A 15799-nucleotide genomic window follows, 5' to 3' on the forward strand; every position below is an offset into this window, starting at 1 on the left:
TCATGTTCGCCGCCATGCATTGAAGGAGGCGGACTCCGCTAGTTAGCGTGCTCTTTTTTACTTCGTAATACGCCCTGAATAAAGTGCCGAAGTCTAATATTTTGCGAACTGCAATTTTAATCAATAAGTATGTGGTACTTAACAAAACAGTCGACTTACGTACAGTGCATCCGAAGTGCGAAGGTTTCACCGCCAGTTCGCGTCCCTGGCTTACTGGTTTTTGACACTTTTTTTATCTTGGGCCCGGTGGCCTCGTGCGTGGGATATGTGCAAGGCTACAAAGGCGCTGCTGCGTCTTTTGAAATGCATCAGCCTGTATGACCACCTGTGACTAACTCAGCGAGGAACGCTTGTTTGTGTAACTGTGCAAAGCGCCGAATTTCTCTCTTTCTTCTCCTCTTTCAATCCTCTTTCCCTCTTCCCCAGTGCTGGGTAGCCTACTTGGCTCAGCCTGGTTAACCTATTGGCCTTTCCCTTATGACTTCTCTCTCTCTCTCTCTCTTTCTTTGACGATTTAAAAGTATAATTCTTACTTAAATCGCGAACAGTTCTATCACATTTATCAGTATAAAACATGGCCATTACATTTCCATCAATGTCTCCCAACACATTCTGGCCAGTTGTCAGTCCTTTTAAAGCACGCCAATTGGTCAAAATCAACATGGAGCCCCCGGCACACGGTGCCCCTCATGACCCAATGTGCATTTTATCACAATAAATTTTACAATTTGAGTAACAACTCAACTGAAGCTCGCAAGAACGAAAGCACTTTTTCTGCGGTCAGGAAGCACACGAGGACTCTTCCTGTGGTGCAACCTTCAATGTTGCAGCCTTCGCCGGGGAAATACTTGTTTGTTTATATGGGGAGCAAACGGATGTCATGGCGGCTTGAGTTGCTGTTTAAGTAACGGATTAGGTTGTGAGGATTCCACTTCCTGGAGAGCATTGTGCATGATGTTGCCTTTCCTGAGAAACTACCTTCCAATACTTTCGCCAGGGAACGCTCAGATGTCTCTAAGAAAATAAACATTCCCGATGTTGTTGTTTTTCTTGCAAGCTTTGTTAGAAAACCACACTGCTTGAAACGTTTCTAGATCAATAAACAGCCAGAAAAGAAGTTGCTCCACTAATAGAAATTAAAATGAAAACCCTAACGTCGATGAAACGCTTCAAGGAGAAAAAAATTGTAATGAAAAGAAGAATAAGGCTATTTGTTTAATTAACATTTATTCTGTAATTTGTATAAGGCTACTTGGTTATCAACATTTATTCTGTAAGTTGTATGTGTTATCATATACAATTTGAACTCTCTCAAAGCTACGCGTGAGAGCTTTCTGAACGGTACTAACTTATTTTATAATTGTCGCTTGTTTGTTTGCTTCAGCTAGAGATCTTTGAGATTTATTCGCTAAAAGAAAAGGCGCGGCTGGTACAACTGATGAGACCAACCACTCTTGCGCAAACATGTTGTTTTTTAAAGCAATCTTTCAAGAAAAGCTTCGATTTTAGCACGATAATGTGTCTCTGTTACTCGAAAATTGTATTTGTATAGTACTCAACAATTTCTCCGAAAGCGATGTGTCAGACTCATTTTTATCGTTTCTTTTTTCCCTTTTGACAGAAAATCTTGCGTCCTATGAGTTCCAAATGTCCTGCGGGACAATAGAAGGGATGACCACAATCTGAAATGTAACAGTGATATCTCACAGACTATATATGAGCAAAGGGTTATGAAGCATACTAATTGACTATAACATAGCAAAATACTATAGCCTCACTGAAAAGTAATAAGGCACAAACGTTAAGAGACGAAGTTAAGCAGAAGTATATTGCAAGTTAAAATCACGAATGCCTTGTCGAATTCTGTTCCTGGACCAATATAGGGTGGAGCGGGGCAAAGTGAAACACAGGACATATATATATATATACATATATATATATATACATATACATACATATATATATATATATATATATATATATATATATATATATATATATATATATATATATATATAAACATATATAAATATATATATACATATATACATATATAAACACATATATATATATCACGAAGGTAGGCAATCATAGCAGAGGCCCCGGGGCCAACACGGGCGTATTGGAGATAGTGTGGCGGAAGTCACGTGCTGTTTTTCGCAAAGGGCCACCGGGACTAGCACTCCAAACGGCAACGTTGCCATAGCAACCACGCTCCTGATGCTCTCGCTGCTGCTCTAGGCCTCGGAAAAGCGAGGAAGTTTTTTTTTCGGCCCGTGTCTTTCTCGCAGCGCATTCTGTTCGCGGGACAAGCTGACTTTAGAGCATGGCGTGTAACCATGAAAGTTTTGTTTTGGGTCTGTGAGTGTGTGTTGTCAGTCAGCAACAGACACACTCAAGTAATCATGTAGTGGGCCTCAGTCGTCGTCTTCAACGTGCCACGGAAAAGTACAGGAACGGGCGTGCTTCACAAAAACTGTTACAGAAGTTTCGTAGGCTCTGTTCTGACGGGTGTCGACAGCACACACTGCCGGAGGCTCATAGCAATGCATGTTCAAAGCTCCCGGTTATCTGCTCCTGCGAGCTGATTGGAAGCGGAATGGCAGATGGCACACCAACATGGCTGCATTTCCGGCTTCAAAAACGTGACGTCAAGGCGCCTCTCCTATTTTGTTTCCTTCCTCCATTATATATATACGTGAAAAATAAATAACAGGAAGAATATAAAAAAAAATGAAAAAAAAACGTTCGGCGCGTGCCGCGAATTCACTAGTCGCCTATATATATATATATATATATATATATATATATATATATATATATATATATATGAGGTGAGCTACAGTTGCTGCCGCTCTTTTCTGGCTATCGCTCGACAACTCAATAAACATTGTCACATATTGTGGAGGCACGGAGTAAGCAGGCGACTTAAGGTGGTAAATGCGGCGTCACTGTCTTGTGGCCACGTAGAAAGGTCACTGGCACCGGCAAGAAGCTGTGTCAGGGTGCAATGGTGATAGCGAAACTTCACACAAAACGGCGAAAATAGAAGCACAGGCCTATGAAGCTATACACAGTGCCATGAGTGTCGTTGGCTTAGGGAATCCGGACACGGCATGGATCTTAGCGGGATCAGGAAGTACGGCATGTTTGGAAACAACATATTTCAATATAGTTAATTGTTTAGCGCCGAAAAAACACTTCTTTAGATGAAGCTGTGGCCAACTTGCGTAAGGCAGGTGAAAACTTGTTTTAAGCATTGAAGATGGGTCTGGAAGTTGGGCGCAACAACAACAACGTCGTCTGAATAACTGAGGCATGTTTGCCACATCAGGCCACGCAAAACTGTGTCCCTCATCTGTTCAAATGTGGCCCATTAAAAGGCCGAACAGCAGGGTGAAGGAATGGAAGAGAGGAGGGATTGAAATTCTGTACTTGTATAAAGCCTTGTTGAAGGCAAATACACAGTGGTCCGCATAAAAGCATCGATGCTTTCGCGGAATATAGGTTACTGTTTGTGGCACATACAAGAAATTTAGTTTTCCTATTGCACTTTTTATTTTTTCTCTCTTCCTATAGTTTCCTCTGTTCTTAGAGCAGAAGACGGTCATTCGGACCAGAGCACTGCCCAGTCCCGATCAAAAGCATCATTGCTTTGGCGGGCTGACAAAATATTTGACTGTATGTTTTATGTTCTAATAAAGAAATAAAGAAACAAACAAAGAAAGCATGACATTAAATTGATACAAGCCGTCCGGTGTGAAAAATTCGGCGTTACAGCGATCAGCCTCGGCCATGGGCACCTAACAGTATCCAAAGTGAAAATCTAAGGAAGAAACTCGGCTCCATTGACAGCAGTCAAACACATCGTCTGTGCCCGGATAGACATCCTTTCGCGTGACTTTATTCAAACGACGATGATCGGCCCGAAATCGGACGGAACCATCTTTATTTTTAACAAGAAGGACTGAGGATGCCCATGAACTACTTGATGGCTGAATAACGCCACAAGTGAGAATGTCGGTCACCTGCTCGTCAATAAATCCCCTCTCTTTCGCCGAAACCCGGTAAGGTCAGTGCCGCAGAGGAGCATGAGAACCAGTGCCGATGGTGGTGGGAGATAGCTGTCGCTCGACCCACAGAAGTACTATGCATGGTAATCAAATGAAGATCTGAATTGATGACAAAGAAAGAGAATCACGTCGTGCTTCGTCGGAGTAAGGTTACAGTCGACGGGTGCGCGAAAGAGGGGCCGTGAAGAACTCGAAGGCACAGGGTCTACACGGGCGACGTTTCCACCGGTGTTTACCGGTCTCCACCACCACTAAGCATGCCGAGGAATGTCCGCAGCTCGCCCGCTCGCTCCCTGCCGCAGGCCAATCGCGTCAGAGGCTTCGACGTGACGACGGCCGACCTGCTCCTACTTTCCCGCCTGAATCCCTCGTACATTGGCTCTAGGTGTCACCTACGAGTCCTGGCCTCTCTTCGAAACTACGTCGAAAACTTGATGGCCCTTGTCGCGTTATTGCCCAAACCTCACCCGTCAAGTACACCGTCGAGCAACTAAAGCCCCCAAGTGACCACCGTAGCCGGGGACGTGAAATGTAGACAGGTTCAAGCCTTATTATGAGCCCATCGTTTCGTCGTCGCCGTAGGGCGCCAGGATGGCTCCTTTTGCAGCCGGAGGTGATTGCAGCCGGGAGGCATATATATACGTTTCAATATGAAGGAAATAATCCTGGTGCGGCACGTCACTGCTAGCAGGATACCATTGGTTACGTCTTCGTATATCCTGCATTTTGACCTTAACAGCTTGGTTAACGTTAGCAGGGACACCCTGTATAAGCCTTCGGTTTGAGCGAAATGAAATTCTAATTGGACACATACCGAAATCGCGATGTTGCTGAAATCGCAAGTTCTGACATACAGAGCTTGATTAAACCTTGATATCAATGGCCAGACTCATTTCTACCCTCGTATACTTTGATATCCCGCCAGCACGTGCTCGCTGGCAAAAATGAAAGAGAGCTAGAAATAGGTAACTCCGTATATGAAACATAATACTGCAAGCACGTTCCTAAGCTGGGAGCCTGTTCGCAATTAAGGTACCGGATTTAATCTCGGGTGCACTCTGCTAAAGAGACGCCCAGCGTTCTACAATGAGATCGCGTCCTTAAGTAAGAGTCGAATACGGGCATTGTCAATGCGGAGAAAATTTATTACTCTAGATTAGCTGCCTTATTAGATGCGATTGAACAGTCTTTCTTCTGCGTGTGTCAATTTAAATAAAAAGCATAGAGACGACCGTTCTATAAGCGCTGCTTCCGCCTTGTATAATACGCGTACGACTGAAAATATTTTGAAGACCCTGGCTACTTATGTCTTCGCCACTAGAATTCTTTCCTTCTAACGAGTACCTTCGCTAATACTCAATAGCCAGTGAGCATGAGCGTGAAGGAGCCCTTGTAGGAACATTTGATTAGAAATGATTTTTGTGAGGACCTCCATGCAAACAGCGAGAGGACGCACGGAAACACGTGACAAAAGAAATAATCAGTAAAAACTGAAGAGATCTAATTTTCGTTCTTAGTAAGAACGGTATAAGCCCAAGAGACAATGAGGCCAAGAAAAGCTTAGGGGTAATTAACTGCAAGTTCAAACATCCAAATATTAAGCAAAATGTAAATGAAAATGGGAAACCGCTCGTCGCCGGCGGCAGCCAAACCCACACCCTCTGCATTACGCGTGCGATGCTCCCTCAGCTAAGCTACTGCCGCGGCTATTACCCTACCTTAAGTACCTGTGTCTGTACTATAGGCATAGCCCTGGGAATGCTATCCAGTGCCCACTTACGGCCGCGGTGGCAGATGTGGAACATCCTTTCAACTGCGGGCGTCACGTTGCACGCAAAATTGGGAGCAGACAACAGGCCAACATAAACATTTGGATGCTATACCTCGAGGCGGCAAGGCTGCCAGAGTCTACACTCCCGAGAAGCAATGAGCCCGAAGAAGAGACGCACGATAAACAGAAAAAAAAAAAAAAAACGAGTAAGCCCAGTGAGCGCAAATGTTTGTGCTACCTTCAAACCAATTTCCGGAAAGTTGCCGTTTCCGTGCTGTTAGCTTGTGTCAGTGAACAATCCTTTCTTATTCAACATATTTGCTGAAGGACAGCTATTATTCGTTTCAGGTGTTCGTGACATCAGGCATGTGACTCACCATTCACCGTACCTTGTGCGCCAACAAACCAGTCTAAAGCTTACACTGTGATGTGGTGATGTATGATGTAGTGATGTAGTGATAAGCCCGGAATGTTGACTTGAGGGGAAAGTATTGGCTTTGCGAAGTCCTCTCAGAGATTGAGACCGCTCCCGGAGAAGTTGAATATTTGCTCATTGTTGTGTATTTTACTTTCGTTCTCCCCTAGGCTGGTGATAGGCAGCGGCATAAAACTGAAAGGAAAAGCCTGATTCTCGCCCTTACCCTAAATAAGCGCCATGGCACTACCCGAGAGAACCAAGGGAACACAGTGGGAACTGTGGAACGCAAACCACACCCACGCCGTAGTGGCTGCGTTGGAGCTCCTACCACGAGTAATATTTCTTCGAGCAAGCACAAAGGACTCTCCTTCCTACATAACTCCTCATTCAATACCGCGCGGTCGACCTCGTCAAGTTTTCCCGGCGGTATTGCGTAAACAACCGGCGGTTTCATGGGCGCTTATGGACCCAAGGTCGATTCCGAGGCGCCTTTCTGGAAGGCCTCTCGGAATGTCAACCTGTCTGGCACTATAGACGAATCCTACTCATCCCCACGATTGATTAGTGAGTTGCCAAATTAAAGGGACACCATGGGGGAAGCATTACAACCCAGGTTAGTTATGCAAGTAGGTCATTCGCTAAAAACATTGTTTTCGTTCCTCTCGCGGGAAGAGGTTCGTTATTAGAGAAAGACAGAAAAATGAAACTTAGCCTTTGCTAAATTTCGCGGACAAACTGTATCGTGGGTTACGTCAGGTTGACATCGTGCAAATCACAGTTTGGATAGTGTCCAACTGAGCTATAGTTGGTTCAAAGCTAAGACGACTTTGATCAGCTAAACTAAAAACACGCGACAAAGGGAGATAGACAGAGAAGGACGTCGCTGAACTATTGACTATTGTCCTCAAAGACACGACAGATGCGTAGTGCATTTGGCTGAAAAAAGAAAGGATGACGTGAGGTTGACATCGTGTGTTTTAAAGTTTGGATAATATTCAACTGAACTAGTTGGTTCGTAGCTAACACGAGTTTGAGCAGCTGAACTGAAAACATGAGACTACAGGAGTTAACGACGTCGCTGAACTGTCAGCTATAGTCTCTAAAGACGCTATAGACGCGTAGTGCGTTTCGTTGCCAAGAAAAGAAAGAAACAAAACCATATGCAGGAGATCCAACGCGCCCTGTTGGAACTTATATACAGCGAACCTTACAAGGAGGTGTTGACGTGCACCTCCTCATCTGGCTCAAGGATGCCCCGAACGAGGAGCTCTGCAATGCAATGCACCTTTCAACGCAACCAGCGTTATAGGGATTTAAATATGCTAGCTCGTTTTCTGGGCCATTTTTTTAGGTGGCCGACCTCCTCTGGTGCCCTCTCTCCCTTCTCATCGCGGCTCATCTCGTCGTGGCCCCCTCACCCTCTCCACCAGTGGCCAACGACCCGCGTGCGTAGGCCGGTTTCCCTTTCTACCTTCCACTGCCAAGGGCAAAGTCGTGTGAGCCCTCGCTCCTAGATAGCACCGCCATCCCGCAGCCAAGTGTTATTCGGCGAGAACGCGCGAGCAGCAGCATTAGCAGGCGGCAGCCACGGCCAGCAAGAGAGGCACAGGGGGGCTCTCAAAGAAAGGTTCGCTTTAAAAGACGAAGCCGACTGGACGTACAGTCACAGTCAAACGGCTATGCAGCGTAGCCAGAGCAGCGATCTGTTTTCCGCCGCGGGCATGAACGTTTTGTGCACAGACAGCTATACCTGTTCCTGATGTGCAATGCTGTGTGCGCATCTCTTGTATGAGTGGAACGGACAGTAAAATTCAAACTACAAACGATCGTTCTAAAGCGAATAGGCATCTTTGGCTCTTCGCCCGTCTTCGTGATGATCGGTGACCAGTGCCTCTCACTCTCACTGTCCATACAAAGCTACAGAGGCGCAGATGAAGCCGACGCGTGCTCCTGAGCAACCGAGTTGCGTGGCGCGATCATTGACGAGTGCCGTTGTACCTATTTGAGAGGCACGTGCGCTCGCGCGAGAGCTTTGAAGCGTCTGCAGGCTTACACGCGGTGGTGTAAAGTTTATCTTATAGAAACCTTACTGGTAGTGAAGAATGGAGCGCGTTCTGGAAGGACAACCCTCTTTCCCATCCGCCTTCACTCTGGCAGACGCTCGAGAGGAAGATTGCTACCACCTTTCGCGCCGGCGCTCGCTCCATTGGAGATAACCGAATGTGTTTAGAACGCATTAGTCAAGCAGGCGCCGTCGACAGCATACCGCCAACCATGACACATATGACGGAGCGGCTTACAGGTGCGTTGCAGGCTACAAATGCGTTGGTTAACGACTTTATTATCTATGGAGTTACAAAGCGAAACAAGAAACGCTACCTAAATATACTCACTGCAACAAATATTCACTTTCAATAGTATCATTGCGTTAATCAAGCTAATGGCTCCCTAGAAAAGTTCGGCAATTCGCTTACATTGACAATAATCACTAATGGTTCCCGCACGACCCCTTTACCTTCGGTATCATCTTGTGGGCCACCGAGGGCTTCCTCATCACTCTCGTGAGGCGCCTGGAAGCTGCCATGGCGATGTTTCTGCTGGACAGTAGCACTTTCCTCGCTAGCTGCGTGGCGTCAACACGCCGCCCCGCGTTTAATTACAACACCGCCCGAGGAGCTTCAGCAAAAACGCTGAATCATTTTCAAGATTTCGCCCTTCGAGCTCCACTACCAAATTTTTGTGACACAATAATGCGGCAATCAACCGCAGCTCTGCCGCGCTAATATTTATGCGGCTGCTGTATTTGTCTACAACTTCCGAACGTGGAGTTACAGATTCGAATTGAAAGATAGCCGCTTTGGCGTCATGTCTAACGAAGACCATAGTTTTGTTTTTGCTGTTTTCGTATTTTTCTTTCTTTTTGTTACAAAACAGCACTGCTGCTATAAGTAGCGCGTGCGTGTAAGTGACTACGATTCCTGAACAAACCATTGTTCACAAACACGCTCGACTTCACAGCTTCGTGTCGAGTGCTAGTTAGTGGTTCGACGTGTGCGTGTGCTTCATATGCGTCCTTAGCCAAGTGTTTGCCACCAAGAACGCCAGTGAAGTTGACAGTGTAGATTAAAAAAAAAATTAGGTAGACATTTAGTCACGTGTTCTTTAGATCTCTAGAACTTAATAGAATTATTCACAGACGACGATCTGAACAGATGTACGCAGCTACTGTTTGGTATAAAGGAAGCTTTTAAGGGAGTTTATTCAAGCGAGTTGGCGTCCATGAAAGCTCTGGAGGAGTCTTCACGTTCGATGAGGCACCAACGCTGTTGACAAGCCAAAGAGTGTCACAACTTTATAGCTGCTATCGGGCTCGGCACAGTTCCTATGTTCGCATGGGAACTGTTGTATTCGACGCAGTTCCTTCGAACGTCGCATTTAATCACCTACTGCTGCTCAAGTTTCACATCGTTTCGTCACAACTTATCCCTTGTTTTTATTTTTACAGACTAATGCCCCGCAAGGACCAACGCAGAAGTTGGTTCAGATGAAGAAAAGGCAACTGTGAATTACGGATATTCACACGCATAAGCAGACCAAACAAAGATTAATACGTGAGAAATCTTACTGCGCCAGTTTTTCACGGAGTTTCAGCAAGCGTTATAGCAGACAAATATGGCGAGTGCAAATATGATACGGTGTCGGATGCAGATGCAGCCTTTAAAAAATAATCCTTGCTAGCAATAGAAAGTTGGAAATGTTTCTTGTTTTCCTCGATATTAGGAAATAACTTATGACTTGGGCGTAATCTACCAGCTTCGCTTGGCAACCTCTGCAACAAAGCCGGCCCCTTTGAAATGCAAAGCATTTCCCTATCGTTGGGGCAATATTCGACAAGGGGAAGCATTTGGGCGCTGACATATTTTCTCTTTACCCTTCTTTTATAAACAAATGCATAAATTCGCTTTCCTTAAGTCCAGTCTCTCGGGAAGGAACTAAAGCCCGAAGAACGTTTGAAAGAGACGCCTTTTTTATTTTTATTTTAGTATTGGTAATGCAAGAGTCGCTACACGTATATACGTAGGAGAAAAGTAGGACCTAAGTGAGAAGTGCGCGCAACCAAAAGCTAAGAACATCCAGCGCACATTACGATGTTCGCCTGAGGTCGCCAGCTTATATATATATATATATATATATATATATATATATATATATACATATATATATATATATATATATATATATATATATATATATATGTATATATATATGTATACATATATATATATATATATATCATTGCGAGTTACAGAGTTGTAAACTTGATAGTGTCGTTGTCTGAAAATTTTCGATTTTTGCCACTTTTTAAGAAAAATTGACGACATAAACATAAAGTTCGAAACCAACAGTCACTAGATATTGATTCTTTCTTTTAAAGGCAACAAACCTCGCCAGATTTCGTGCAGTGGTTGCCAAGGAAAACGAATTCTCCATTTACATTTGCCAGTTGTCCGTCTCTTCCGTCCAATCTGTTGGCAGCGGCGCAGTACGACGATATTTTTCACGGGGAGGTGGGACTAGTCAAGTTGCCGTTATGAAGCTTTTATCCTGCCATCCCCACGACTTTGTATACATCACTCTACTTATGTGGTAAAAAATAAACTTCTTCTTCTACATGTATTTCGATAGGGTAGAGAGAGAGAGAATCAGCTTTTGTACTGAGCCCTTAGTGACGGGTGGTGCGCGCTGGCACCAGATGGGGTGGAACCTTCTTCTCAGGTCCCATATGCGTCCAGCAGCTCCTGGCCCCTAGCCGCCAGCGAGAGCTGGGTCGGTAGGTTGGGGCTGGACAACAAGGTCTCCCATCGCTCGGGAGGGGGGGGGGTCTGGGGAGGGGGGGGGGTTCTTGAGCTTAGTGCACTCTGCAAGGATGAGTGCTAGAGTGCCTTTTGACCGTCTGCAAAAAGGGCATGAAGTGTCATGCTCTGTTGGGAACATCTTGTGCAAGAGCACGGGATGCGCTAGCGACCCCGCTTGCGTGCGTCGCACGATCGTTTGCTGCATTCGCCTGAGTTGCGGATGCGGACTGGGAAGGCTACATCTGCCGCTTCTGTACATTTGCGTGATTTCCTTGTAACTTGTCACGGGGTGCGGTAGCTCTGGCTCGTCCTAGTACCCGAAAAAAAGCTTCCTCAACTACCTCTCCACCTGCTCCAAAAAACAGCCATATATAACAGCTGAGCGCTTGTCCAGTTCCCCGTAGGGGGGAATGCTATTATTGAAGGAAAGAAAGAGGCACACGAGAATAAGATGGTGATCTTCACTGTGGGAAAATGCTGTTGCAGCAGCAAATGAGTTCCGGGCCGAAGGGATCGCTGAAGTCCGCTGTTTTTCTTTCTTTTTCTTTACGTGTGCCAGCGAGAGACACAGTGTGAGAAGGAGTAGAATGCGCCCCACCTGCACCACCAAAGTATCGCATGTTTTAACAAATAGGACATAAGAAGGTTGCTTTGGAAGGTGTTGGGTGAGGAGCAGAGAAAAGAGTAGGAAGCAGTAGAGAGGTATAGAAAATAGGAGTAGGTGAGGGGTGAAATGTGAAAGTTTAAGAGGTATGGGGGAGAAAACGTGAAATAGAGAAAGAAAAAGCTACTATCAGCATCCACAGCCAAGGGGGCGGGATCGGCAAGACAGCGGGCAATTATTGAACAAACGTAAAATAAAGATTAAATAAAATGTTTCTTTTTGTCCGTCTTCGTCTTGAAGGGATTCTTCTCCCTTTCTTCTTCTCGGTGTTTATTGGTTGTTTTGTGTGTGACGAGATTTTTTATTCTTCTCGGATTCAATTCTTGTCCTGGTTGTTAGTCCGTTGCTTGCTGTCGCGAAGTTGATAGGGTTTAAGCGGTTTGCTTCTGATCGTTGTAGCGCACTGTGTTCTTGTGTGTACATCTGTTATTTTGTTGGCTTGTTGTGGTGATATTGGCTGTTTCATAAGAAATAGTGGCTGAAGGGTCCTCACCAATAATGGTTTTTATGCACCAGTTCTTTCTCATAACCATGTTGGAATATGTTTTCAGATGTTGTTTTCAATTTGTGTTTTCACTGTTTTAGCTGATTTTGCCTTGCTTTAACACTGTATAGTGACTTCGTTAATTTTCTCTACTATTTCCTCTAGCATCGACATTGTTGCGTTGTTAATAATAATTTATGGTTTTCGATATCGTAAGTTATCGCCTATATTTTTGATAAAGTTCCTTTCGTTGTGTAGTTACAAGCGAACAGTCTTCCAGATAGGGATCAAAACTCTAAATGACTTTCCTGGATAGACATTTTGATTCTTACGTTATATTAAATCGCGAAAAGCAAAAAGGGAATCTCCTACGTCCCGTGAGTGCCTGGGAAGTATAGAAACTTGTTGGACAGTGTTTCGGAATGTCATTTACGCTCTTTGTCTATTTGTAAGTGCAACTATCTGTTCCTTCTTTATTCCATATTTTGTTCCATGCTGCATATAAATTTGCTGGTAGGGTTTTTGAAATACATGCTTTTGAAATTGCAAGAATATCTCTTTGCCTTCCTTCGTGGCTTCTTTTGAGACATAGTATAACTTGCAGGGAGAGACATCTCATTAATAGCGATTACTACCGAATGAAAAAGACAAGAGTTCCTTAGAAACTTGAAGCGCCACCGTGGTTCAATGGCTACGGGGCTGCGCTGCCGATATCTGTCATGAAAAAAAAAAAGCTCTCTTTTACTCTTTATTGGGTGCACACTATAGAAAGATCAGCTAGCGCAAGACAGGCTTAATTGGAGATTGCTGTGAGGGGCCTTCGTCCTGCACAGTGGACACAGAATTGAAAAGACGATAATAGAAGACTCCAAGTCGCCATAATTAATCAGGAGCCCTCCTCTGCATGCGACGTCGCTCATAAGCCAGTGCGCAGTTTTGGGAGGCTAAACCCCACAACTTAGCCAGACGCTTGCCTTTTTGAGTGTACATGCTAAGCTCTACTGTGGCTGCACGCGTTATCTTGTTCTATCTGGATAAAGCGAACGGCTTTCGTTGAGAGAGCGAGCTATCCAATGGTGAGCGATGCTCGAGCTGCCTACGAGACTGAGGAGGTGAAAGCAGGGAGAGAAAGAAATGTGGAATGAATGGATGAATGAATGAATGAATGAATGAATGAACGCGGTTAGCGCGAAGAGCGCGTCGCCTCTGGTAAAAAACGACTCGACTAAACGGCGAGCCCCTTTGGCCATGCTCTCCTTTCTCCCCCCGCTCAGTGTCGGTCTTTCCCTCCTGCCTCGCTCTCTCTCTCTCTCAGAGTTCGGATCGGCGCAGAGTGGCGTCAGGGCTCCGGCGACTCGGTCGTGGCGATTCCGGCGCTCGCACTTCGGTGTTCCTCGGCGTGCCGGACGGTTGTCGCGTGCGTTTGCGCGAGCCCAAGGAGGCGCGCCATGCTGCGCGAAGCGACTCGCTGCTGCTGCTGCCCCGCGAGGCCCGTGTCGCCCTTTCGACGCGAGTCATGGCACTGCTCAGGTCCTGTTGCTGCTGGTTGTCTGTGCGGAAAGGAAGCTTCGCTTGTGGCGTCTACACGCTTGTGAGTGAGAATCTTGCGATACCTTGAGTGCCCTGCCTGGCAAGCCGTAGAATACAACTGGGTTATTATTATTATTATTATTATTATTATTATTATTATTATTATTATTATTATTATTATTATTATTATTATTATTATTATTATTATTATTATTATTATTATTATTATTATTATTATTCCGGAGACATTAAAAACAGCGATTGTTAAGCCGCTGTATAAAGCAGGAACGAAAGGTGATGTTGAAAATTATAGACCCATCTCTGTTTTGCCTGTGCTCTCCCAAATACTAGAAAAGTTTCTGTTTGATTGTATGACTTTCTTCTTAAAGAAAGTTTCAGTCCTAACACCAAGGCAGGTTGAATTTATTGCTGAGCGATGTACTATTACAATGCTCAGCATTACTGCTTTAGATGAGAACCTGTATATTTGTGCTTTGTTTTCGGATTTAGAAAAAAACGTTTGAAACTGTAAATCATGTCATTTTATTGGAAAAGTTGTTTCGTTTAGGTTTCAGGGGACCCTTTCTTTATCTTTTTTGCAATTATTTGCATGACAGGTCACAGAGAGTCATGGGTAGTAGATGAATTGTTAGCGTTAGGAAATATATTACAGCTCGGGTTCCACAAGGATCCGTGTCGTCAACCCTGTTATTCGATTCGTTTATGAACGACTTTGCCACGATAATTACAGAAGCTGCGGTGTATCAATATGCAGATGATACAATCCTACTCACACGTCATATGCGTCATGAGGAAGCCATTAACGCTCTACGGAATGCAGTTCATAAGGCCCTGCAATGGTTTGAAGAAAATTGTGTATATATCAATGTTGAGAAAAGCAAAATCATGTGCTTTCGTAGTTCATTAAAACCTAAAGAATAAGGTTGTCAATATTTTTACATGATGAACGTCCTATTTCATGCAAATGTGCTGCTATAGAATATGTGGAGACATTCAAATACCTGGATATAAAGTTTCACAACGGCATTTCTTGGCAGCATCACATGGCAGTTTTATCTGGCCAACTACGGAGTGTTGCATATCTACTTTTCAACATAAAGGGCTTAAGTACCTCTACCAGTCAGGAAAATGATAGTTCACGCACTAGGGTACACTGTGCTGAGGTATGGCATAACGATCTTCGACTTTTGTTCAGAGCGCTGGAAAAATTGGATCGATAAAATACTACAATATATATCAGAAAATGTTGCTTATGATACTACACTACACTGCAATAATATTTTCCATGAAATAAGATTTTGCACATTCCAGGATTCATTCACCAGAACTGTTATTAAGCGGCATAACTGGAGCCATGAATTCAAAGAGGCACACGTTACAGCTCGATTATTAAGAGACAGAAAACGTTTTAAGGGACACTATTCGGCTAATAAGCATGGACAAGCGAGAAGTGTATATATCCCAAAACTATTTAATGATTTGGCTGACGAATTCTTTTTTGCAACTTCAAAAAGACAGTTGAAGAAATTCATCATGAAACGTTGAATTTTAGTCTGATTCCTTACTTTAGCTATTTATGCTTTCGTATTTGTTTGCTATGTCATTGCTTGTTAACAGCTAATACTACCAACTATTCTTCTGAAAGTTGGCAAAAAATGTGTTATTATGTAAGCATGTAACCACATCGCTGTACCGACTCTTACAGGCCTAATGGCCCAAGTCCTCGTGAACTTAGACAGGCCTGTTTGTTTGTTTTGCTTTTGGATGTGTATAAGTAAAATAATAATAATAATAATAATAATAATAATAATAATAATAATAATAATAATAATAATAATAATAATAATAATAATAATAATAATAATAATATTCACGGAAACTTGGTCGCTAGCAGGGGCTCATAGCAAATAACGATAACTAGAAACTTTAAGCGCTGGATAAGCAGAATTCAATTTCGTTCTGTTTGCCAGCAGTCTGATACA

At 44.0% G+C, this 15799-nt stretch overlaps 1 protein-coding gene across 1 annotated transcript in view; it reads left to right on the forward strand.

Moving 5' to 3' along the window:
- Window positions 1-13634: 13634 nt before the first annotated feature.
- LOC142577741 (uncharacterized) overlaps window positions 13635-15799 on the forward strand; it is a 48772-nt gene continuing 46607 nt past the window's right edge. The window contains exon 1 of the mRNA XM_075687194.1: window positions 13635-13857. Coding sequence (XP_075543309.1) covers window positions 13783-13857 — 75 coding nt within the window. The 5' untranslated portion in view covers window positions 13635-13782. The remainder of the gene's footprint in view (window positions 13858-15799) is intronic.

This window comes from Dermacentor variabilis, chromosome 4 (genome assembly GCF_050947875.1).
Source record: "Dermacentor variabilis isolate Ectoservices chromosome 4, ASM5094787v1, whole genome shotgun sequence".
Lineage (NCBI taxonomy): Eukaryota > Metazoa > Arthropoda > Arachnida > Ixodida > Ixodidae > Dermacentor > Dermacentor variabilis.